A 25917-nucleotide genomic window follows, 5' to 3' on the forward strand; every position below is an offset into this window, starting at 1 on the left:
GACCGCATCCCTGTGCATCCTGCCTCTCCACACATGTCCTTGCCTGCGTCCCCACGTGCATCCATGTCCCCGTACGTCTGTTTCCCTGTCCCCACCTGTCTCCCCTTGTGTCCCCACGTGCATCCTTGTCCGCATCCCCACGTGTCCCCCCTCTCCCCACATATGTCCCTGCCTGTGTCCCCACGTGCGTCCGTGCCCCTGTACGTCCGTGTCCGCATCCCCGCGTGTCCCCACATGTCTCCCCTCGTGTCCCCACGTGCGTCTGTGCCCCTGTACGTCCGTGTCCACGTCCCCACGTGTCTCCCCTCGTGCATCCGCGTCCGCATCCCCGCGTGTCCCCCGTCTCCCCCCATATGTCCCTGCCTGTGTCCCCACGTGCATCCATGCCCCTGTATGTCCGTATCCGCATCCCCGCGTGTCCCCACATGTCTCCCCTCGTGTCCCCACGTGCGTCTGTGTCCCTGTACGTCCGTGTCCATGTCCCTATGTGTCTCCCCTCATGTCCCCACGTGCATCCTTGTCCGCATCCCCGCGTGTCCCCCATCTCCCCCCGTATGTCCCTGCCTGTGTTCCCCCATGCATCCATGCCCCTGTACGTCCGTATCCGCATCCCCGCGTGTCCCCCCATGTCTCCCCTCGTGTCCCCATGTTCGTCCGTGCCCCTGTATGCTGTGTCCACATCCCCACGTGTCTCCCCTCGTGTCCCCACGTGCGTCCGTGTCCACATCCCCGCGTGTCCCCCGTCTCCCCCCCGTATGTCCCTGCCTGTGTCCCCACGTGCATCCATGTCCCTGTACGTCTGTGTCCGCATCCCCGCGTGTCCCCACATCCCTGTATGCCATGTCCACATCCCCACGTCTCCCCTCATGTCCCCACGTGCGTCCATGTCCACATCCCCGCGTGTCCCCCGTCTCCCCCCGCACGTCCCTGCCCGCGTCCCCGTGTGCGCCCGTGTCCCCGCGTGTCCCCCGCCGCAGGCGCGTCCCCGGGCTCGTTCCTGCGCGTGGTGGAGGCGGTGGGCAACGTGAGCGCCGTGCGGGGCCAGACGGCGGTCCTCCAGTGCCGGGTGGCGGGCAGCCCCCCGCCCACGGTCCGCTGGCTGAAGAACCACGCGCCCCTGGCCGGGGAGGGGGCCCGCGTCACGGTGCGGCACGCTGAGCGAAGCGCCGCGCCCGGCGGGGACCAGCGGGCCGCCCGCCTCCGCATCCAGCGCCTGGACACCACCGACACGGGCTACTATCAGTGCCTCGCCACCAACGGCCTCCACACCGTCACCACCACCGGCCTGCTCTTCGTCAGACCCGGTGAGGGGACGTGCGACGGGCCTCGGTCCCCTCCCTCGGTCCCCGGTTCTCTCTGGCCTCCGGCCTCGTCGTCTGTCCGGCCTCCGGCCTGGATTCTCTCCCTCCTCAGCCCCTTCGTCTCCGTCCGGCCTCGGCCTCGTCATCTGTCCGGCCTCCAGCCTGGATTCTCTCCCTCTTCAGCCTCTACGTCTCCGTCCGTCCTCGGCCTCTTCATCTGTCCGGCCTCCGGCCTCGATTCTCTCCCTCCTCAGCCCCTTCGTCTCCGTCCGTCCTCGGCCTCGTCATCTGTCCGGCCTCCGGCCTGAATTCTCTCCCTCTTCAGCCCCTTCATCTCCGTCCGTCCTCGGCCTCTTCATCTGTCCGGCCTCCGGCCTGGATTGTCTCCCTCTTCAGCCTCTACGTCTCTGTCCGTCCTCGGCCTCTTCACCTGTCCGGCCTCCGGCCTGGATTCTCTCCCTCTTGAGCCTCTACGTCTCCGTCCGTCCTCGGCCTCGTCATCTGTCCGGCCTCCGGCCTGGATTCTCTCCCTCTTCAGCCTCTACATCTCCATCCGTCCTCGGCCTCTTCAGCTGTCCGGCCTCCGGCCTGGATTCTCTCCCTCTTCAGCCTCTACGCCTCCGTCCGTCCTCGGCCTCATCATCTGTCCGGCCTCCGGCCTGGATTCTCTCCCTCTTCAGCCTCTACGTCTCCGTCCGTCCTCGGCCTCGTCATCTCTCCGGCCTCCGGCCTGGATTCTCTCCCTCTTCAGCCCCTTCGTCTCCGTCCGTCCTCGGCCTCTTCATCTGTCCGGCCTCCGGCCTGGATTCTCTCCCTCTTCAGCCTCTACGTCTCCGTCCGTCCTCGGCCTCGTCATCTGTCCGGCCTCCGGCCTGGATTCTCTCCCTCTTCAGCCTCTACGTCTCCATCCGTCCTCGGCCTCGTCGTCTGTCAGGCCTCCGGCCTGGATTCTCTCCCTCTTCAGCCTCTACGTCTCCGTCCGTCCTCGGCCTCTCTTCATCCGTCCGGCCTCCGGCCTGGATTCTCTCCCTCTTCAGCCCCTTCGTCTCCGTCCGTCCTCGGCCTCGTCATCTGTCCGGCCTCCGGCCTGGATTCTCTCCCTCTTCAGCCTCTACGTCTCCATCCGTCCTCGGCCTCTTCATCTGTCCGGCCTCCGGCCTGAATTCTCTCCATCCTCGGCCCCCTCGTCTCTGTCCGGCCTCGGCCTCGTCATCTGTCCGGCCTCCGGCCTGAATTCTCTCCTTCTTCAGCCTCTACGTCTCCGTCCGTCCTCAGCCTCTTCATCTGTCCGGCCTCCGGCCTGGATTCTCTTCCTCCTCAGCCCCTTTGTCTCCGTCCGTCCTCGGCCTCTTCATCTGTCCAGCCTCCGGCCTGAATTCTCTCCCTCTTCAGCCTCTACGTCTCCGTCCGCCCTCGGCCTCGTCATCTGTCCGGCCTCCGGCCTGAATTCTCTCCGTCCTCGGCCTCATCATCTGTCCGGCCTCCGGCCTGGATTCTCTCCCTCTTCAGCCTCTCCGTCTCCGTCCATCCTCGGCCTCTTCATCTCTCCGGCCTCTGGCCTGAATTCTCTCCCTCTTCAGCCTCTACATCTCTGTCCGTCCTCGGCCTCGTCATCTGTCCGGCCTCCGGCCTGAATTCTCTCCCTCTTCAGCCTCTACATCTCCGTCCGGCCTCGGCCTCGTCATCTGTCCGGCCTCCGGCCTGAATTCTCTCCCTCTTCAGCCTCTACGTCTCCGTCCGGCCTTGGCCTCGTCATCTGTCCGGCCTCCGGCCTGAATTCTGTCCCTCTTCAGCCTCTTCGTGTCCGTCCGTCCTCGGCCACATCATCTGTCCGGCCTCCGGCCTGGATTCTCTCCCTCTTCAGCCTCTACGTCTCCGTCCATCCTCGGCCTCGTCATCTGTCCGGCCTCCGGCCTTGATTCTCTCCCCCCTCAGCCCCTTCGTCTCCGTCCATCCTCGGCCTCGTCAGCTGTCTGGCCTCCAGCCTTGATTCTCTCCCTCCTCAGCCCCTTCGTCTCCGTCCGTCCTCGGCCTCTTCATCTGTCCGGCCTCCGGCCTCGATTCTCTCCCTCCTCAGCCCCTTCGTCTCCGTCCGTCCTCGGCCTCGTCATCTGTCTGGCCTCCGGCCTGGATTCTCTCCCTCTTCAGCCTCTACGTCTCCGTCCGTCCTCGGCCTCTTCACCTGTCCGGCCTCCTGCCTCGATTCTCTCCCTCCTCGGCCCCCTCGTCTCTGTCCGTCCTCGGCCTCTTTGTCCCTCTCCCCTCGGGCCTGAATTCTCTCCCTCCTCCAACCCTTCGTCTCTCCATCCTCCGGCCTCGATTCTCTCCCTCCTCGGCCCCCTCGTCTCTGTCCGTCCTCGGCCTCTTCGTCTCTCCGGCCTCGATTCTCCCCGTCCCCGGCCTCCGCTTCTCTGTCCATCCTCAGCCTCTTTGTCTCTCCGGCCTGGATCGCTTCGTCTCTGTCCGTCCTCGGCCTCTTCGTCTCTCCGGCCTCCGGCCTCGATTCTCGCCGTCCCCGGCCTCCGCTTCTCTGTCCATCCTCGGCCTCTTTGTCTCTCCGTCCTGGGTCGCCTCGTCTCTGTCCGCCCTTGGCCTCTTCGTCTCTGTCCATCCTCTGCCTCTTTGTCTCTCCGGCCTCGATTCTCCCCGTCCTGGATCGCTTCGTCTCTGCCCGTCCTCGTCCTCTCCTCTCCGGCCTCGTTTCTCTCCCTCCTCGGCCCCCTCATCTCTGTCCGTCCTCGGCCTCTTCTTCTGTCCGGCCTCGGCCTGAATTCTCTCCATCCTCGGTCCCTTCGTCTCCATCCGTCCTCGGCCTCTTTTGGTCTCTCCGGCCTCCGGCCTCGATTCTCCCCGTCCTCGGCCTCCGCTTCTCTGTCCATCCTCAGCCTCTCTGTCTCTCCGGCCTGGATCGCTCCGTCTCTGTCCGTCCTCGGCCTCTTCATCTGTCCGGCCTCCGGCCTCGATTCTCTCCGTCCTCGGCCCCCTCGTCCCTGTCCGTCCTCGGCCTCTTCATCTCTCTAGCCTCGGGCCTGAATTCTCTCCCTCCTCCAACCCTTCACCTCTTCCTCCTCCGGCCTCGATTCTCTCCCTCCTCGGCCCCTTCGTCCCTGTCCGTCCTCGGCCTCTTTGTCCGTCCGGCCTCCGGCCTGAATTCTCTCCCTCTTCAGCCTCTGCTTCTCTGTCTGTCCTTGGCCTCTTGGTCTCTCTGGCCTCTGGCCTCAACTCTCTCCCTTCATCTCTGTCCATTCTCAGCCTCTTTGTCTCTCTGCCTCCTGGCCTGAATTCTCTCCCTCCTCGACCACTTCGTCTGTCCGGCCTCCGGCCTGATTTCTCTCCCTCTTCAGCCTCTGCTTCTCTGTCCATCCTCGGCTTCTTCTCTCCGTCCTCTTCCCCTTCGTCTCTCCCTCCTCTTCCCCTTTCTCTCTTCCCTTTCTCCCACTTCTCTCCCTCCTCTGGGCCTGGATTCTCCCCGTCCCCAGCCCCCTTCTCCTCTCCGTCCTCGGCCCCTGCTTCTCCTCCTCCTCTTCCCCTTCTTCTCTTCTTCTCCCGCTTCCCCCCTCCTCTTCCCCTTCTTCTCTTCTTCTCCCGCTTCTCTCCCTCTTTGACCTCTTCTTTTCCAGCTGGAATTCTTTCCCTCCTTATCTCCTTCTTCTCTTCTTCTTCTCCCACTTCTCCTCCTCCTCTTCCCCTTCTTCTCTTCTTCTTCTCCCGCTTCTCTCCCTCTTCAACCTCTTCTTTTCCAGCTGGAATTCTTTCCCTCCTTCCTTCTTCTCTTCTTCTTCTCCCACTTCCCCCCTCCTCATCCCCTTCTTCTCTTCTTCTTCTCCTCCCGCTTCTCTCCCTCTTCCAGCCGGAATTCTTTCCCTCCTCTTCCCCTTCTTCTTCTCTCCATCCTCCGAGACCTAAATTCTCTCTTTCACTCTTCCCTGTCTTCTCTCCATCTTCTCTTCCTCCTCGGCCCCTTCTTCTCTCTATCGTCTGGCGTGAATTCTCTCCCTCCTCAGCCCCTGTTTCTCTTCCTCGTCTTTTCCCTCCTCTTCCCCGTCTTCTCTCCCTCTTCTCCCGATCTTCGTCCCCCGCTTCCCTCCGTCCTCTGGCCCGAACTCCCTTCCTTCTCGACTCTGTCTTGTGTGCTTCCTCTGTCGTCTCCTTCTCCTCTTCCTCCCTCGGCCCCTGCTTCCCTTCCTCCTCTTCTCTTCCTCTTCTTTTCCCTCCTCTCCCCCCTTCCTCTCTCCCTCCTCGGCCCCTCCTTCTCTCCCTCCTCTTCCCCTCCTTCTCTTCCTCTTCTCCCCATCCTCGTCCTCCATCTTCTCTCCGTCCCATGGCCCTAATTCTCTTCCTTCTCGACTCCGTCTTCCCTCCCTCCTTGGCCCCTTCTTCTCTCCTTCCTCTTCTCCGTTCTTTTCCCTCCTCTTCCCCTTCTTCTCTCCCTCTTGACTTCCTCCTCGGCCCCAGCTTCTCTCCCTCTTCTCTTCCCTCCTCTTCCCCATCTTCTCTCCCTCTTCTCTCCTTCCTCTTCCCCTTCTTCTCCCCGTTGGCTGTCCCTCCTTCTCTCCCTCGTCTTCCCCATCTTCTCTTCCTCTTCTCCCGATCCTCGGCTCCTGCATCGATTCCTCCTCTTCTTTTCCCTCCTCTTCCCCTCCTCTTCCCCTTCTCTCCCTCCTCGGCTCCTGCATCTCTTCCTCCTCTTCCTCTTCTTTTCCCTCCTCCTCCTCCTCCTCGGCCCCTGCATCTCTTCCTCCTCTTCTCTTCCTCTTCTTTTCACTCCTCTTCCCCTTCTCTTCCTCTTCTCTCCCTCCTCGGCTCCTGCATCTCTTCCTCCTCTTCCTCTTCTTTTCCCTCCTCCTCCTTCTCGGCCCCTGCATCGATTCCTCCTCTTCTCTTCCTCTTCTTTTCCCTCCTCTTCCCCTCCTCTTCCTCTTCTCTCCCTCCTCGGCTCCTGCATCTCTTCCTCCTCTTCCTCTTCTTTTCCCTCCTCCTCCTCCTCGGCCCTTGCATCGATTCCTCCTCTTCTCTTCCTCTTCTTTTCCCTCCTCTTCCCCTCCTCTTCCTCTTCTCTCCCTCCTCGGCTCCTGCATCTCTTCCTCCTCTTCCTCTTCTTTTCCCTCCTCCTTCTCCTCGGCCCCTGCTTCTCTTCCTCTTCTTTTCCCTCCTCTCCCCCTTCTCTTCCTCTTCTCTCCCTCCTCGGCTCCTGCATCTCTTCCTCCTCTTCCTCATCTTTTCCCTCCTCCTCCTCCTCCTCGGCCCCTGCATCGATTCCTCCTCTTCTTTTCCCTCCTCTCCTCCTTCTCTTCCTCTTCTCTCCCACCTCAGCTCCTGCATCTCTTCCTCCTCTTCCTCTTCTTTTCCCTCCTCCTTGGCTCCTGCATCGATTCCTCCTCTTCTTTTCCCTCCTCTTCCCCTTCTCTCCCTCCTCAGCTCCTGCATCTCTTCCTCCTCTTCTTCTTCTTTTCCCTCCTCCTCCTCCTTGGCCCCTGCATCGATTCCTCCTCTTCTTTTCCCTCCTCTTTCCCTTGTCTTTCTCTTCTCTCCCTCCTCGGCTCCTGCATCTCTTCCTCCTCTTCCTCTTCTTTTTCCTCCTCCTCGGCTCCTACATCGATTCCTCCTCTTCTCTTCCTCTTTTCCCTCCTCTACCCCTTCTCTTCCTCTTCTCTCCCTCCTCAGCTCCTGCATCTCTTCCTCCTCTTCCTCTTCTTTTCCCTCCTCCTCCTCAGCCCCTGCATCTCTTCCTCCTCTTCTCTTCCTCTTCTTTTCCCTCCTCTTCCCCTTCTCTTCCTCTTCTCTCCCTCCTCGGCTCCTGCATCTGTTCCTCTTCTTTTCCCTCCTCCTCTTCCTCGGCCCCTGCATTGATTCCTCCTCTTCTCTTCCTTTTCTTTTCCCTCCTCGGCTCCTGCATCTCTTCCTCCTCTTCCTCTTCTTTTCCTTCCTCCTCCTCCTCAGCTCCTGCATCGATTCCTCCTCTTCTTTTCCCTCCTCTTCCCCTTCTCTCCCTCCTCGGCTCCTGCATCTCTTCCTCCTCTTCCTCTTCTTTTCCCTCCTCCTCCTCCTCGGCTCCTGCATCGATTCCTCCTCTTCTTTTCCCTCCTCTTCCCCTTCTCTTCCTCTTCTCTCCCTCCTCGGCTCCTGCATCTCTTCCTCCTCTTCCTCTTCTTTTCCCTCCTCCTTCTCCTCGACTCCTGCATCGATTCCTCCTCTTCTCTTCCTCTTCTTTTCCCTCCTCTTCCCCTTCTCTCCCTCCTCGGCTCCTGCATCTCTTCCTCCTCTTCCTCTTCTTTTCCCTCCTCCTTCTCCTCGGCTCCTGCATCGATTCCTCCTCTTCTCTTCCTCTTCTTTTCCCTCCTCTCCCCCTCCTCTTCCCCTTCTCTCCCTCCTCGGATCCTGCATCTCTTCCTCCTCTTCCTCTTCTTTTTCCTCCTCCTCCTCCTCAGCCCCTGCATCGATTCCTCCTCTTCTCTTCCTCTTCTTTTCCCTCCTCTCCCCCTTCTCCTCCTCTTCTCTCCCTCCTTTGCTCCTGCATCTCTTCCTCCTCTTCCTCTTCTTTTCCCTCCTCCTCGGCTCCTGCATCGATTCCTCCTCTTCTTTTCCCTTCTCTTCCCCTTCTCTCCCTCCTTGGCTCCTGCATCTCTTCCTCCTCTTCCTCTTCTTTTTCCTCCTCCTCCCCCTCCTCGGCCCCTGCATCGATTCCTCCTCTTCTCTTCCTCTTCTTTTCCCTCCTCTCCCCCTCCTCTTCCCCTCCTCTTCCCCTTCTCTCCCTCCTCGGGTCCTGCATCTCTTCCTCCTCTTCCTCTTCTTTTCCCTCCTCTTCCTCCTCAGCTCCTGCATCGATTCCTCCTCTTCTTTTCCCTCCTCTCCCTCCTCTTCCCCTTCTCTTCCTCTTCTCTCCCTCCTCGGCTCCTGCATCTCTTCCTCCTCTTCCTCTTCTTTTCCCTCCTCCTCCTCCTCGGCTCCTGCATCGATTCCTCCTCTTCTCTTCCCTCCTCTTCCCCTTCTCTCCCTCTTCTCTCCCTCCTCGGCTCCTGCATCGATTCCTCCTCTTCTTTTCCCTCCTTTCCCTCCTCTCCCCCTTCTCTTCCTCTTCTCTCCCTCCTCGGCTCCTGCATCTCTTCCTCCTCTTCCTCTTCTTTTCCCTCCTCCTCCTCCTCGGCTCCTGCATCGATTCCTCCTCTTTTTTTCCCTCCTCTCCCCCTTCTCTTCCTCTTCTCTCCCTTCTCGGTGCCTGCATCTCTTCCTCCTCTTCCTCTTCTTTTTCCTCCTCCTCGGCTCCTGCATCGATTCCTCCTCTTCTCTTCTTTTCCCTCCTCTTCCCCTTCTCTTCCTCTTCTCTCCCTGCTCGGCTCCTGCATCTCTTCCTCCTCTTCCTCTTCTTTTCCCTCCTCCTCCTCCTCGGCCCCTGCTTCTCTTCCTCTTCTTTTCCCTCCTCTCCCCCTTCTCTTCCTCTTCTCTCCCTCCTCGGCTCCTGCATCTCTTCCTCCTCTTCCTCTTCTTTTCTCTCCTCCTCCTCCTCGGCCCCTGCATCGATTCCTCCTCTTCTCTTCCTCTTCTTTTCCCTCCTCTTCCCCTTCTCTCCCTCCTCGGCTCCTGCATCTCTTCCTCCTCTTCCTCTTCTTTTCCCTCCTCCCCCTCCTCGGCCCCTGCATCTCTTCCTCCTCTTCTCTTCCTCTTCTGTTCCCTCCTCTCCCTCCTCGGCTCCCGCATCTCTTCCTCCTCTTCTCTTCCTCTTCTGTTCCCTCCTCTTCCCCTTCTTCTCTTACTCTTCTTCCTCTGTACTAAGCGCTGAGGCGCTGTACTAAGCGACCCCCTTCTCTCTCCCTCTCTCCCCCGTGACGTCCAGGACCCCCCCCCCACCACATCTCCAGAAGCCCCTCCCCACCCTCGCCCCCAAGAAATGGACCCCACTGGAGCCCGAGGGGTGACCTTGAGTCAGTCATTTCCCCTCAGTGTGGACACCGGGAGCCCCGTGTCCGACCTGGTGACCCCGTGCCCGCCCCAGCGCTCAGCACGGCGCGCGGCACACCGTGAGCCCTTGACGGCTCTCGGCCTCAGTTTCCCCCTCTGCGAGATGGGGATTGAAGCCCTGCTCTCCCCTCCCCACAAAAAGACCGAGAACCCCGTGGGGGCCGGGGACCGCGCCCGACCTCACGGTCCTGCGTCCTCCCCTCGGCGTTCAGCGCAGTGAGCCCCCTTCACGGCTCTGTGCCTCAGTTTCTCCACCTGAAATCTGTCGGGGTGAAGGAGGGAAGGCTCCGGGAGGAGGCGGGGGGCTGTCGGTCTCATGGACGGTTTCTGATTCTGTTACCTTGCAGGTCCCACCACCAGCCCAAACCACAACTCCCAGTAAGTGACCCCCGGGGGCGGCGGGGAGGAGGAGGAGGAGGAGAAGAAGAAAGAAGGGGAAGAGGAGGAGGGGAGGAGGAAAAGAAAAGGAAGAGGATGAAATGGGGAAGAGGAGGAGAGGGAGGACAGAGGTGTGGAGGAAGAGGAGGAGGAGGAGGAAGTTGTGGAGGAAGAGCAGGAGGAAGGAAATGAGGAGGAGGGGAGGAAGAAGTTCAGTGCTCTGCACACATTAAGCGCTCAATAAATGCGATTGAATGAAAGGAGGAGGAGGATGAAGAAAGGGGGAGGAGGAGAGGGAGGACAAAGGTGTGGAGGAAGAGGAGAGGAGGAGGAAAAGAGGAGGATGAAGAAAGGGGGAGGAGGAGGAGAAACGTATGGAGAAAGGAGGAGGAAGAGAGGAGGAGCAGAAAGAGAAGGGGAAGAGGAAGAGGAGAGGCGGAGGAGGAAGAGGAGAGGAGGAGGATGAAAGGGGGAAGAAGGAGGAGAAAGGTTTGGCGAAGGAGGAGGAAGAAGAGAAGAGGAGGATGAAGAAAGGGGGACGAGGAGGAGATGGAGGAGAAAGGTGTGGAGAAGGAGGAGAAAGGTGTGGAGGAAGAGGAGGAGCAGAAAGAGGAGGGGGGGAGGAGGAAGAGAAGAGGAGAGGAGGAGGATGAAAGGGGAGAGGAGGAGGAGGAAGAGGAGAGGAGGATGAAGAAAGGGGGAGGAGGAGGAGACGGGGAGAAAGGTGGGGAGAAAGAGGAGGAGGAAGAGGAGGAGCAGAAAGAGAAGGGGAAGAGGTGGGGGGAGGAGGAAGAGGAGAGGAGGAGGATGAAAGGGGAGAGGAGGAGGAGGAAGAGGAGAGGAGGATGAAGAAAGCGGGGGAGGAGGAGGAGATGGAGGAGAAAGGTGGGGAGAAAGAGGAGGAGGAAGAGGAGGAGCAGAAAGAGAAGGGGAAGAGGAGGAGGGGGGAGGAAGAGGAGAGGAGGAGGATGAAAGGGGAGAGGAGGAGGAGGAAGAGGAGAGGAGGATGAAGAAAGCGGGGGAGGAGGAGGAGATGGAGGAGAAAGGTGGGGAGAAAGAGGAGGAGGAAGAGGAGGAGCAGAAAGAGAAGGGGAAGAGGAGGAGGGGGGAGGAGGAAGAGAAGAGGAGAGGAGGAGGATGAAAGGGGAAAGGAGGATGAAGAAAGGGGAGAGGAGGAAGAGATGGAGGAGAAAGGTGGGGAGAAAGAGGAGGAGGAGAAAGAGAGGGGGAAGAGGAGGAGGGGAGGACGAGGAGGAGGAGGAGGAGAAGAGAAAGAGGAGGGGAAGGGGAGAAGAGGAGGAAGTCAGGAGGCGGAGGAGGAAGAGGAAGCTGAGGATCTGAGGAGGATGGAGAGGGGAGGAGGAGGAGGAAGAGGAGGAAAAGAGGAGAAGGAAGAGGACGGGGGGGAGGTCTCCGTGTTTTGGGGTGTCCCCCCCAGGGTGTGTTTGTGTGTTTGTGTGTGTGTCCCCCCCCCGTCCCCACCTCCCCCGGCCGGCCAGGGAGGGCGAGGAGGACGGTTTCTGCCAACCCTACCGGGGCATCGCCTGTGCCCGCTTCATCGGGAACCAGACCATCTTCGTGCGCTCGCTGCAGATGCAGGGAGACATCGAGAACCGCGTCACCGGTAGGTAGTAACCAACAGCCTTCATCATCATCATCACCATCATCCTCATCATCCTCCTGATGATGGCGTTGGCGGAGCGCTTACCACGTGCCCAGCACCGTCCTGAGCGCTGGGGGAGATCCGAGGTCAGCAGGTTGTCCCCCCGGCGGGCTCACGGTCTCCACTCCCGTAGCGCTTACTATGTGCAATCAATCAATCAATATCAATCAATCGTATTTATTGAGCGCTTACTATGTGCAGAGCACTGTACTAAGCGCTTGGGAAGTACAAATTGGCATCACACAGAGACGGTCCCTGCCCAGCAGTGGGCTCACGGTCTAAAAGGGGGAGACGGAGAACAGAACCCAACATACCAACAAAATAAAATAAATAGGATAGATATGTACAAGAAAAATAAATGAATAAATAGAGTAATAAATATGTACAACCATATATACATATATACAGGTGCTGTGGGGAAGGGAAGGAGGTAAGATGGGGGGATGGAGAGGGGGACGAGGGGGAGAGGAAGGAAGGGGCTCAGTCTGGCAAAGCACTGTTCTAAGCGCCCGGGAGGACACAAGGTGATCAGGTTGTCCCATGTGGGGCTCACAATCTCAATCCCCATTTTGCAGATGAGGTAACTGAGGCGCAGAGACGATAAAGTGCCTATCTATCCTATTTATTTTATTTTGCTGGTATGTTTGGTTTTGTTCTCCGTCTCCCCCTCTTAGACCGTGAGCCCGCTGGTGGGTAGGGACCGTCTCTGTGTGTTGCCAATTTGTCCTTCCCAAGCGCTTAGTACAGTGCTCTGCACACAGGAAGCGCTCAACAAATACGAATGATGATGATGATGATGAATCAATCAGTCGTATTTATTGAGCGCTTACTATGATGAAGTGACTTTCTCAGTCATACGGCTGACAAGTGGCAGAGCCGGGATTAGAACCCATGACCTGTATATATGTATATATGTTCGTACACATTTATTACTCTGTTTATTTTACTTGTCCGTTATCTATTCTATTTATTTTATTTTGTTAGTAGGTTTGGTTTTGTTCTCCGTCTCCCCCTTTTAGACTGTGAGCCCGCTGGTTGGGTAGGGACCGTCTCTATACGTCGCCAACTTGTACTTCCCAAGCGCTCAGTACAGTGCTCTGCACACAGGAAGCGCTCAATAAATATGATTGATTGATTGATTGACGGAGGAGGAAACTGAGGCCCAGAGACGGGAAGCGACTCGCCCAAAGTCAGTGAGAGCCCGTTGTTGGGTAGGGACCGTCTCTCTATGTTGCCGACTTGGACTTCCCAGGCGCTTAGTACAGTGCTCCGCACACAGTCAGCGCTCAATAAATACGATTGAATGAATGAATGAATGAATGAATAAGGGATCATCATCATCATTCGTATTTATTGAGCGCTTACTATGTGCGGAGCACTGTACTAAGCGCTTGGGAAGGACAAATTGGCAACACATAGAGACGGTCCCTACCCGACAGTGGGCTCACAGTCTAAAAGGGGGAGACGGAGAACAAAACCAAACCTACCAACAAAATAAAATAAATAGGATAGATATGTACTTACCTTCTCTGTGCCTCAGTTACCTCATCTGCAAAATGGGGATGGAGACCGGGATTCGAACCCACGACCTCTGACTCCCGAGCCGGGGCTCTTTCCACTAAGCCGCCGCGCTGCTTCTCTAATAATCATCCCTTCACTCATTCAGTCGTATTTACTGAGCGCTTACTGTGTGCCGAGCACTGGACTAAGCGCTTGGGAAGGGCAAGATGAATGATAAGAATGATATCGGTCGGTCATCATCATCATCAATCGTATTGATTGAGCGCTTACTGTGTGCAGAGCACTGGACTAAGCGCTTGGGAAGTCCAAGATGAATGATAATAATGATATCGGTCGGTCATCATCATCATCAATCGTATTTATTGAGCGCTTACTGTGTGCAGAGCACTGTACTAAGCGCTTGGGAAGGACAAGTTGGCAACATATAGAGACGGTCCCTACCCGACAGTGGGCTCACAGTCTAGAAACATCACAGACACATCACACCCATGAACTCGAACCCATGACCTCGGACTCCAAATCCCGGCCTCATTCCACTGAGCCACGCTGCTTCTCTAAATAATAATAATAATAATAATAATAATGGCATTTATTAAGCGCTTACTATGTGCCAAGCACTGTTCTAAGCACCAGGGAGGTTAAAAGGTGATCGGGTTGTCCCCTGGGGAGCTCACAGTCTTCATCCCCATTTGACAGATGAGGGAACTGAGGCCCAGAGAAGTCAAGTGCCTTGCCCAAGGTCACACAGTTGACAGTTGGCGGAGGCGGGATTCGAACCCATGAACTCGGACTCCAAATCCCGGCCTCTTTCCACCGAGCCACGCTGCTCCTCTAAATAACAATAATAATAATAACAATGGCATTTATTAAGCGCTTACTATGTGCCAAGCACTGTTCTAAGCGCCGGGGAGGACACAAGGCGATGGGGTTGTCCCCCGTGGGGCTCACAGTCGTCATCCCCATTTGACAGATGGGGGAACTGAGGCCCAGAGAAGTGAAGCGACTCGCCCAAAGTCACCCAGCTGACAGTTGGCGGAGGCAGGATTCGAACCCATGAACTCTGACTCCAAATCCCGGCCTCTTTCCACCGAGCCACGCTGCTCCTCTAAATAACAATAATAATAATAACAATGGCATTTATTAAGCGCTTACTAGGTGCCAAGCACTGTTCTAAGCGCCGGGGAGGATACAAGGCGATGGGGTTGTCCCCCGTGGGGCTCACAGTCGTCATCCCCATTTGACAGATGGGGGAACTGAGGCCCAGAGAAGTGAAGCGACTCGCCCAAAGTCACCCAGCTGACAGTTGGCGGAGGCAGGATTCGAACCCATGAACTCTGACTCCAAATCCCGGCCTCTTTCCACCGAGCCACGCTGCTCCTCTAAATAACAATAATAATAATAACAATGGCATTTATTAAGCGCTTACTAGGTGCCAAGCACTGTTCTAAGCGCCGGGGAGGACACAAGGCGATGGGGTTGTCCCCCGTGGGGCTCACAGTCGTCATCCCCATTTGACAGATGAGGGAACTGAGGCCCAGAGAAGTGAAGCGAGTCGCCCAAAGTCACCCAGCTGACAAGTGGCGGAGCGGGGATTCGAACCCGTGACCTCCGACTCATTCATTCATTCCTATTTATTGAACAGGAATGAATGAATGACGCCAAAGCCCGGGCTCTTTCCACTGAGCCACTCTGCTTCCCCCTGACCTCTGACCCCTGACCCCTGCGGGCAGGCAGGCGCACAGACCCGCCCCACCGTTGGCCTGGTCACTCCCCCCGCCCCTTGGCCATGACCCCTGACCTTTGACCCCGCCCACTGGAATTGCCCCTTGGCCGATCTGGAAAAAACTGAGTTTCTGGGGCGGGAAATCCGGGAAGGCTTCCCGGTGGAGACTTTTTTTGGGGGGGCGGGGATCGCCGGGGAGGGGTCCGGGGGAGGGTCTCTGGTTTATTGAAATTGGGGTCGCTCAGTACACTCACCTGATTCTCTTTTTTCTCTCTCTTATGTCTCCCTCTCCATCTCTGTCTCCCTCCTTCCATCTCTGTCCGTTTTCTCTCTGTGTCTCTGGATCTCTCCCCCTCCTTCCGTCTCTGCCTGTTATCTCTCTCCGTCTCTGGATCTCTGTCTCCCTCCTTCTATCTCTGCCCGCTCTCTCCGTGTGTCTCCGGATCTCTCCCCCTCCTTCCATCTCTGTTATCTCTCTGCATCTCCGTCTCCCTCTTCCCATCTCTGGCTTTTCTCCTTCTGTGTCTCTGGCTCTCTGGCTCGGTCTCTCTCCCCTTCCTATCTCTCCCTGTGTCTCTGGATCTCTCCGTCTCTGTCTCTGCATCTCTCCTTTCTTTGTTCTCTGTGTCTCTGGATCTCTCCCCCCTCCTTTCATCTCCGTCTGTTCTCCCTGTGTCTCTGTCTCTCTCCCTCCCTGTCTCTCTCCCTCCTTCAACCTCTGTTCTCTCTCTGGATGTCTCTGTCTCCGTCCCTGTCTCTGTCTCCCTCCTTCCATCTCTGTTCTCTCTCCGTGTGTCTCTGGATCTCTCCCCCTCTTTCCATCTCTGTCTCTCTCTGTCTCTGCATGTCTCCCTCCTTCCATCTCTGTGTCCCTGGATCTCTCCCCCTCCTTCCATCTCTCTCCGTGTATCTCTGGATCTCTCCCCCTCTTTCCATCTCCGTCTGTTCTCTCCCTGGGTGTCTCTGTCTCTCTCCCTGTCTGTCTCTGCGTGTCTCCCTCCTTCCATCTCTGTTCCCTCTCCGTGTATCTCTGGATCTCTCCCCCTCCTCCCGTCTCTGGGTGTCTCTGTCTCTCCCTCTCTGTCTCTGCGTGTCTCCCTCCTTCCACCCCTGTCCGTGTCTCTGGATCTCTCCCCCTCCCTCCATCTCTGCCTGTTCTCTGCCCGTGTGTCTCTGGATCTCTCCCCCTCTTTCTATCTCTGTCTGTTCTCTCTTTGGGTGTCTCTGTCTCTCTCCCTCTCTGTCTCTGCATGTCTCCCTCCTTCCATCTCTGTGTCTCTGGATCTCTCCCCCTCCCTCCATCTCTGGATCTCTCCCCCTTTCCATCTCCGTCTGTTCTCTCTCTGGGTGTCTCTGTCTCCCTCCCTCCCTGTCTCTGCGTGTCTCCCTCCTTCCACCCCTGTCAATGTCTCTGGATCTCTCCCCCTCCCTCCATCGCTGTCTGTCCTCTCTCCGTGCATCTCTGGATCTCTCCCCCTCTTTCTATCTCCATCTGTTCTCTCTCTGGGTGTCTCCTCTGTCTCTGCATGTCTCTCTCCTTCCATCTCTGTGTCTCGGGACTCTCCCCCTCTCTTTCCATCTCTGTCTGTTCCCTCTCCGTCTATCTCTGGATCTCTCCCCCTCCTCCCATCTCTGGGTGTCTCTCTCCCTCTCTGTGTGTCTCCCTCCTTCCACCTCTGTCCGTGTCTCTGGATCTCTCCCCCTCCCTCCATCTCTGTCTTTTCTCTCTCCGTGTGTCTCTCAATCTGTCCCCCTTTTTCCATCTCTGTCTGTTCTCTCTCTGGGTGTCTCTGTCTCTCTCCCTCTCTGTCTCTGCGTGTCTCCCTCCTTCCATCTCTGTCCGTGTCTCTGGATCTCTCCCCCTCCCTCCATCTCTGGATCTCTCCCCCTCTTTCCATCTCCATCTGTTCTCTCTCTGGGTGTCTCTGTCTCTGCGTGTCTCCCTCCTTCCACCCCTGTCTGTGTCTCTGGATCTCTCCCCCTCCCTCCATCTCTCTCTGCTCTCTCTCCGTGCGTCTCTGGATCTCTCCCCCTCTTTCCATCTCCTTCTGTTCTCTCTCTGGGTGTCTCTGTCTCTGCATGTCTCCCTCCTTCCATCTCTGTCTGTGTCTCTGGATCTCTCCCCCTTTCCATCTCCGTCTGTTCGCTCTCTGGGTGTCTCTGTCTCTCTCCCTTTCTGTCTCTGCGTGTCTCCCTCCTTCCACCTCTGTCCGTGTCTCTGGATCTCTCCCCCTCCCTCCATCTCTCTCTGTTCTCTCTCCGTGCGTCTCTGGATCTCTCCCCCTCTTTCCATCTCCTTCTGTTCTCTCTCTGGGTGTCTCTGTCTCTATGTGTCTCCCTCCTTCCATCTCTGTCTGTATCTCTGCCTCTGTCTCCCTCCTTCCATCTCTGTTCTCTCTCTGTGCGTCTCTGGATCTCTCCCCCCCTTTCCATCTCCGTCTGTTCTCTCTCTGGGTGTCTCTGTCTCTCTCCCTGTCTGTCTCTGCATGTCTCCCTCCTTCTACCTCTGTCTCTGTCTCTGGATCTCTCCCCCCCCTTCCATCTCTGTCGTCTGTTCCCTCTTCGTGTATCTCTGGATCTCTCCCCCTCCTCCCGTCTCTGGGTGTCTCTCTCCCTCTCTGCGTGTCTCCCTCCTTCCACCCCTGTCCATGTCTCTGGATCTCTCCCCCTCCCTCCATCTCTGCCTGTTCTCTGCCCGTGTGTCTCTGGATCTCTCCCCCTCTTTCAATCTCCGTCTGTTCTCTCTCTGGGTGTCTCTGTCTCTCTGTCTCTGCATGTCTCCCTCCTTCCATCTCTGTGTCTCTGGATCTCTCCCCCTCCTTCCATCTCTGTCTGTGTCTCTGGATCTCTCCCCCTCCTTTCATTTCTGTCGTCTGTTCTCTCTCCTTGTGTCTCTGGATCTCTCCCCCCCTTTCCATCTCCGTCTGTTCTCTCTCTGGGTGTCTCTCTCCCTCTCTGTCTCTGCATGTCTCCCTCCTTCCATCTCTGTGTCTCTGGATCTCTCCCCCTCCCTCCATCTCTGGATCTCTCCCCCTTTCCATCTCCGTCTGTTCTCTCTCTGGGTGTCTCTGTCTCTCTCCCTCTCTGTCTCTGCGTGTCTCCCTCCTTCCATCTCTGTCTGTGTCTCTGGGTCTCTCCCCCTCCCTCCATCTCTGTTCTCTCTCCGTGCGTCTCTGGATCTCTCCCTCCTTTCTATCTCTATCTGTTCTCTCTCTGGGTGTCTCTGTCTCTGTCTCTGCATGTCTCCCTCCTTCCATCTCCGTGTCTCTGGATCTCTCCCCCACCCTCCATCTCTGTTGTCTCTGTCCGTGTGTCTCTGTGTGTCTCCTTCCCATCTCTCTCCCTGTTCACTGGGTCTCCCTCCCTCCCTCCCTCCGGCCCCGCCCCCTTCCCTGGCCCCGCCCACTTTGATCGAATCCGCCCCTGTGATTGGCCCCGCCCGTCTCACCCCTGACCCCGCCCCCTTCCCTCGGCCCCGCCCCCGTCCATCGATACGCACCCCTGGGATTGGCCGCGCGCCCCGCTCGGCCCCGCCCCTTCCACGGAATCCGTCCCTTTCATTGGTCGCGCCCACTCTCGCTCGGCCCCGCCCCCTTCCATCGGACCCGCCCCTCTCTCCCCTGACCCCGCCCCCTCCATCCAACCCGCCCCTGTGATTGGCCGCTCGCCCCGCTTGGCCCCGCCCCTTCCATCGAACCCGCCCCTTTGGCCACTCGCCCTGCTCGGCCCCGCCCCTTCCATGGAACCCGCCCCTGTGATTGGCCCCGCCCACTCTCCCTCGGCCCCCTTCCCCTGACCCCTACCTTCTCTCTCGGCCCCGCCTCCTTCAATTGAACCCGCCCCTTTCATTGGCCCCGCCCCCTTCTATGGAACCCGCCCCTGTGATTGGCCCCGCGCACTCTGCCCTGACCCCGCCCCCCACTCGGCCCCGCCCCTTCCATGGAATCCGTCCCTTTCATTGGCCCTGCTCCCGCTCGGCCCCGCCCCCCTCCACGGAATCCGTCCCTTTCACTGGCCCCGCCCCCTTCCAACCAACCCGCCCCTCCCATTGGCCCCGCCCACTTCCCCCTCTACCCCGTCCTTCCATCGAACCCACCCCTCTGATTGGCCCCTTTCCCGCTCGGCCCCGCCCCCTCCATGGAAACCACCCCTTTAATTGGCCCCGCCCCTTCCATCCAACCCGCCTGATATTGGCCCCGCCCACTCCATGGAATCCGTCCCTTTCATTGGCCCCGCCCCTCTCCCATGACCCCACCCTTTTGATTGATTGGTCCCGCCCTCTCTCGCTCGCCCCTGCCCCCTTCCATGGAACCCGTCGCTTTGATTGGCCCCGCCCCTTCATTGGCCCCGCCCCCTTCCATCGAACCCGCCCCTCTCTCCCCTGACCCCTTCCATTGCCCCGCCCCCTTCCATGGAACCCGTCGCTCTGATTGGCCCCTGCCCCTGCTCGGCCCCGCCCCCTCCATGAAACCCACCCCTTTGGCCCCATCCATGCTCGCTCGGCCCCGCCCCCTTCCATGGAACCCGCCCCTCTCGTTGGCCCCGCCCACTTCCATTTGCCCCGCCCCTTCCATCGAACCCACCCCTCTGATTGGCCCCGCTCCCGCTCGGCCCCGCCCCCTCCATGGAAACCTCCCCTTTCATTGGCTCCGACCCCTTCCAACCAACCCGCCCAATATTGGCCCCGCCCCTCCATGGAACCCGCTCCTTTCATTGCCCCCGCCCCTCTCCCCTGACCCCGCCCCTTTATCTCGGCCCCGCCCCTCCGTGGAATCCGTCCCTTTCATTGGCCCCGCCCCTTTGATTGGCCCCGCCCACTCTCGCTCGGCCCCGCCCTTTTCCATCGAACCCGCCCCTGTGTTTGGCCCCACACGCACACTGCCCTGACCCCGCCCCTTCCATGGAATCCATCCCTTTCATTGGACCCGCTCCCGCTCGGCCCCGCCCCCTCCATGGAATCCGTCCCTTTCATTGGCCCCGCCCCTATCTCTCGGCCCCGCCCACCCTCGCTCGCCCCTGCCCCCTTCCATGGAACCCGTCGCTTTGATTGGCCCCGCCCCTTCATTGGCCCCGCCCCTTCCACGGAACCCGTCGCTCTGATTGGCCCCGCCCCCTTCCCCGCTGGCCCCGCCCCCTCCCTCACTCCTCCCCGCCCCGGGCGGCGCGCCCCCCAGCGGCGCTGACGATGATCGGCACGTCGACGCAGCTGTCGGACGAGTGCTCGCGCTTCGCCATCCCGTCCTTCTGCCACTTCGTCTTCCCGCTGTGCGAGCCGGGGGGCGGGGCCCGGCCCGAGGGCCCCACGGCGCCTGCGCGGCCCGAGGGCCCCGAGGCCCCCGCGGCGCCCGCGCGGCCGCGCCCGCTCTGCCGGGACGAGTGCGAGGCGCTGGAGAGCGACCTCTGCCGGCAGGAGTTCGGCATCGCCCGGTCCAACCCGCTGCTGCTCATGCGCCTGGAGCTGCCGCGCTGCCGCGACCTCCCGCCGCCGGGGACCCCCGACGCCCAGCGCTGCGTCCGCCTCGGCGTCCCCCCGCCCCCGCTGCCCACACGTGAGTCCTCGACAACGCCGCCGCTGGGGGGCGCCCGCCTCACCCCCACCGCCAGGGGGCGCCCGCCTGACCGCCAGGGGGCGCCCGCCTCACCCTCCCCTCCCCTCACTGCCAGGGGGCCGCTCACCTCGCCTCACCCTCAAATTCACCTCGCCACCAGGGGGCGCTCACCTCACCCCCACCGCTAGGGGGCGCCGGCCTCACCCCAGCGCCACCTCATGGCCACAGCCGGGGAGGCGCCCGCTTCACCTCCACCGCCAGGGGGCGCTCACCTCACCCCCACCGCCGGGGGGCTCCCGCCTCACCCTACCCACACCTCACCACCAGGGGGCACCTGTCCCACCCCACCCACACCTCACCACCAGGGGGCGCTCACCTCACCCCCACCACCGGGGGTCTCCCGCCTCACCCTACCCTCACCTCACCAGCAGGGGGCGCTCACTTCACCTCACCGCCAGGGGGCGCCCGGCACACCCCACCCACACCTCACCACCAGGGGGCGCTCACTTTGCCTCACCACCAGGGGGCGCCCAGCACACCCAACCCACACCTCACCACCAGGGGGCGCTCACTTCACCTCACCGCCTGAGGGCACCCAGCACACCCCACCCACACCTCACCACCAGGGGGCACTCACTTTGCCTCACCACCAGGGGGTGCCCAGCACACCCAACCCACACCTCACCACCAGGGGGCGCTCACTTCACCTCACCGCCAGGGGGCGCCCGGCACACCCCACCCACACCTCACCACCAGGGGGCACTCACTTTGCCTCACCACCAGGGGGCGCCCGGCACACCCAACCCACACCTCACCAGCAGGGGGCGCTCACTTCACCTCACCGCCTGAGGGCGCCCGGCACATCCCACCCACACCTCACCACCAGGGGGCGCTCACTTTGCCTCACCACCAGGGGGCGCCCAGCACACCCAACCCACACCTCACCACCAGGGGGCGCTCACTTCACCTCACCGCCTGAGGGCGCCCGGCACACCCCACCCACACCTCACCACCAGGGGGTGCTCACTTCACCTGGCCGCCAGGGGGCGCCCGACACACCCCACCCTCACCTCACCGCCAGGGGGCGCTCACCTCACCACCTCCGCCAGGGGCCCCCTGCCTCACCCTACCCTCACCTCACCACCCGGGGGCGCTCACTTCACCTCACCGTCCCCCCCCCAGCTCCACCTCACCTCACCACGGGGGGGGGGCGCCCACCACACCCACCACCAGGGGGCGCCTGCCTCGTCACCTCACTGCCAGGGGGCACTCACCTCACTTCCCCTGCAGGGGGCGCCCGCCTCACCCCATCCCTCGGCCTCACCGCCAGGGGGCGCTCACCTCACCGTCTCCGCCAGGGGGCTCCCGCCTCACCCTACCCTCACTTCACCACCGGGGGGGGGCGCTCACTTCATCTCACTGCCGGGGGGCGCCCGCCTCACCCTATCTTCACTTCACCACTGGGGGGCGCTCACTTAATCTCACTGCCTGAGGGCACCCGCCTCACCTCACCACCGGGGGGCGCTCACTTCACCTCACCACCAAGGAGCTCCCGCCTCACCCTACCCTCAAACCTCACCACCAGGGGGCGCCCGCCATCCCCACAGCCAAGGGGCGCTCACCTCACCCTACCCCCACCCTCACCTCCCCTCACCACCAGGGGGTGCTCACCTCCCCTTACCGCCACCACCAGGGGGCTCCCGCCTCCCCCTGCCCTCACTTCACCACTGGGGGGCGCTCACTTCGCCTCGCCGCCAGGGGGCGCCCGTCCCACCCCACCCTCACCTCACCGCCAGGGGGCGCTCACCTCACCGCCTCCGCCAGGGGGCTCCCGCCTCACCCTACCCTCACTTCACCACCGGGGGGCGCCTGCCTCACCCCACCCTCACCTCGCCGCCAGGGGGCGCTCACCTCACCGCCACCACCAGGGGGCGCCCGCCTCACCTCACCTCACCCCGCTCCTCGCTGCCGCCGCCACCGGGGGGCGCCAGAGTTGCTCACCGGCTCTCACATTCCCTCCTTGCCAGTCACCACTGGCCATTCATTCATTCATTCATTCATTCATTCATTCATTCACTCAATAGTAGTTACTGAGTGCTTATTCATTCATTCACTCATTCATTCACTCACTCATTCACTCACTCAATCATTCACTCCATTCACTCACTCATTCACTCGTTCATTCAATCACTCACTCCTTTGTTCATTCACTCATTCATTCACTCAACAGTTGTTACTGAGCACTTATTCATTCATTCGTTCATTCACTCACTCAATAATAATACTAATGATGGTATTTGTTAAGCGCTTCCTATGTGCCAAGCACTGCTCTAAGCACTTGGGGGGGATACAAGGTGATGAGGTTGCCCCACGGGGGGCTCACGGTCTTCATCCCCATTTGACAGATGAGGGAACTGAGGCCCAGAGAAGTGAAGTGACTTGCCCAAAGTCACACAGCTAAGTGGCAGAGGCGGGATTTGAACCCAGGACCTCGGACTCCCAAGCCCGGGCTCTTTTCACTGAGCCACGCTGCTTCCCCTAATAGTATTTACTGAGCAAGTATTCATTCACTCATTCAATTGTATTTCCTGAGCACTTATTCATTCATTCACTCAGTAGTGTTTACTGAGTGCTCATTCATTCATTCACCCATTCAACCGGATTTACTGAGCAAGTATTCATTCACTCATTCAATCGTATTTCCTGAGCACTTATTCATTCATTCACTCAATAGTGTTTATGGGGTGCTCATTCATTCATTCACCCATTCAACCATATTTACTGAGCTAGTATTCATTCAGTCATTCAGTCGTATTTCCTGAGCACTTATTCACTCATTCACTCAATCGTGTTTACTGAGTGCTCATTCATTCATTCATCCAATCAACCGTATATACTGAGTGAGTATTCATTCACTCATTCAATCGTATTTCCTGAGCACTTATTCGTTCATTCACTCAATAGTGTTTACTGAGTGCTGATTCATTCATTCACCCCTTTAACCATATTTACTGAGCGAGTATTCATTCACTCATTCAGTTGTATTTCCTGAGCACTTATTCACTCATTCACTCAATAGTCTTTACTGAGTGCTAATTCATTCATTCACCCATTCAACCGTGTTTACTGAGCTAGTATTCATTCACTCATTCAGTCATGTTTCCTGAGCACTTATTCACTCAATAGTGTTTACTGACTTCTCATTCATTCATTCACCCATTCAACCGTATTTACTGAGCGAGTATTCATTCACTCATTCAATCGTATTTCCTGAGCACTTATTCATTCATTCACTCAATAGTATTTACTGAGTGCTTATTCATTCATTCACCCATATTTACTAAACATGTATTCATTCACTCATTCAATCGTATTTCCTGAGCACCTATTCACTCATTCACTCAATAGTGTTTACTGAGTGCTTATTCATCCATTCCCCCACTCAACCGTATTTACTGAGCACTTATTCATTTATTCACTCATTCAGTCGTATTTCCTGAGCACTTATTCATTCATTCACCCATTCAACCGTATATACTGAGTATTCATTCACTCATTCAATCGTATTTCCTGAGCACCTATTCACTCATTCACTCAATAGTGTTTACTGAGTGCTCATTCATTCATTCACCCATTCAACCGTATATACTGAGCGAATATTCATTCACTCATTCAATCGTATTTCCTGAGCACTTATTCGTTCATTCACTCAATAGTGTTTACTGAGTGCTTATTCATTCATTCACCCATTCAACCAGTTTTACTGAGCGGGTATTCATTCATTCATTCATTCGTATTTCCTGAGCACATATTCATTCATTCACTGTTTACTGAGTGCTTATTCATTCATTCACCCATATTTACTGAATGCGTATTCATTCACTCATTCAATCGTATTTCCTGAGCACTTATTCATTCATTCACTCAATAGTGTTTACTGAGTGCTTATTCATTCATTCCCCCACTCAACCGTATTTCCTGAGCACTTATTCATTCATTCACTCAGCCGTATTTCCTGAGCACTTATTCATTCACCCATTCAACCATATTTACTGAGCGAGTATTCATTCACTCATTCAATCGTATTTCCTGAGCACTTATTCATCCATTCACTCAATAGTATTTACTGAGTGCTTATTCATTCATTCACCCATATTTACTGAACGAGTATCCATTCACTCATTCAATCGTATTTCCTGAGCACCTATTCACTCAATAGTGTTTACTGAGTGCTTCTTCATTCATTCCCCCACTCAACCGTATTTCCTGAGCACTTATTCATTCATTCACTCATTCAGTCGTATTTCCTGAGCACTTATTCATTCATTCACCCATTCAACCGTATATACCGAGCGAGTATTCATTCACTCATTCAATCGTATTTCCTGAGCACTTTTTCGTTCATTCACTCAATAGTGTTTACTGAGTGCTCATTCATTCATTCACCCATATTTACTGAGCGAGTATTCATTCACTCATTCAATCGTATCTCCTGCGCACTTATTCATCCATTCACTCAATAGTACTTACTGAGTGCTTATTCATTCATTCACCCATATTTACTGAACGCATATTCATTCACTCATTCAATCGTATTTCCTGAGCACGTATTCACTCAATAGTGTTTACTGAGTGCTTATTCATTCATTCCCCCACTCAACCGTATTTCCTGAGCACTTATTCATTCATTCACTCATTCAGTCGTATTTCCTGAGCACTTATTCATTCACCCATTCAACCGTATATACTGAGCGAGTATTCATTCACTCATTCAATCGTATTTCCTGAGCACTTATTCGTTCATTCACTCAATAGTGTTTACTGAGTGTTTATTCATTCATTCACCCATATTTACTGAACGAGTATTCATTCACTCACTGAGTCGTATTTCCTGAGCACTTATTCACTCATTCACTCAATAGTGTTTACTAAGTGCTTATTCATTCATTCCCCCACTCAACCGTATTTCCTGAGCACTTATTCATTCATTCACTCATTCAGTCGTATTTCCTGAGCACTTATTCATTCACCCATTCAACCGTATATACTGAGCGAGTATTCATTCACTCATTCAATCGTATTTCCTGAGCACTTATTCCTTCATTCACTCAATAGTGTTTACTGAGTGCTTATTCATTCACCCATATTTACTGAACGAGTATTCATTCACTCACTCAGTAGTATTTCCTGAGCACTTATTCACTCATTCACTCAATAGTGTTTACTGAGTGCTTATTCATTCATTCCCCCACTCAACCGTATTTCCTGAGCACTTATTCATTCATTCACTCATTCAGTCGTATTTCCTGAGCACTTATTCATTCACCCATTCAACCGTATATACTGAGCGAGTATTCATTCACTCATTCAATCATATTTCCTGAGCACTTATTCATTCATTCACTCAATAGTGTTTACTGAGTGCTTATTCATTCATTCACCCATATTTACTGAACGAGTATTCATTCACTCATTCAATCGTATTTCCTGAGCACTTATTCACTCATTCACTCAATAGTCTTTACTGAGTGCTTATTCATTCATTCACCCATATTTACTGAGCGAGTATTCATTCACTCATTCAATCGTATTTCCTGAGCACTTATTCGTTCATTCACTCAATAGTGTTTACTGAGTGCTTATTCATTCATTCACCCATATTTACTGAGCGAGTATTCATTCACTCATTCAACCGTATTTCCTGAGCACTTAATCGTTCATTCACTCAATAGCGTTTACTGAGTGCTTCTTCATTCATCCACCCATTCAACCGCATTTACTGAGCACTTATTCATTCATTCACTCATTCAGTGCTCTGCACATAGC

At 57.1% G+C, this 25917-nt stretch overlaps 1 protein-coding gene across 1 annotated transcript in view; it reads left to right on the plus strand.

Annotated features, from left to right (window-relative positions):
- The window catches only part of LOC119922940 (proline-rich protein 36-like), a 61915-nt gene that overhangs the window by 27830 nt on the left and 8168 nt on the right, over positions 1-25917 (plus strand). The window contains exons 4-7 of the mRNA XM_038742559.1: positions 978-1304; positions 9605-9635; positions 11135-11259; positions 19717-20091. Coding sequence (XP_038598487.1) covers positions 978-1304; positions 9605-9635; positions 11135-11259; positions 19717-20091 — 858 coding nt within the window. The remainder of the gene's footprint in view (positions 1-977; positions 1305-9604; positions 9636-11134; positions 11260-19716; positions 20092-25917) is intronic.

Source organism: Tachyglossus aculeatus, unplaced genomic scaffold (genome assembly GCF_015852505.1).
Source record: "Tachyglossus aculeatus isolate mTacAcu1 unplaced genomic scaffold, mTacAcu1.pri scaffold_131_arrow_ctg1, whole genome shotgun sequence".
NCBI lineage: Eukaryota > Metazoa > Chordata > Mammalia > Monotremata > Tachyglossidae > Tachyglossus > Tachyglossus aculeatus.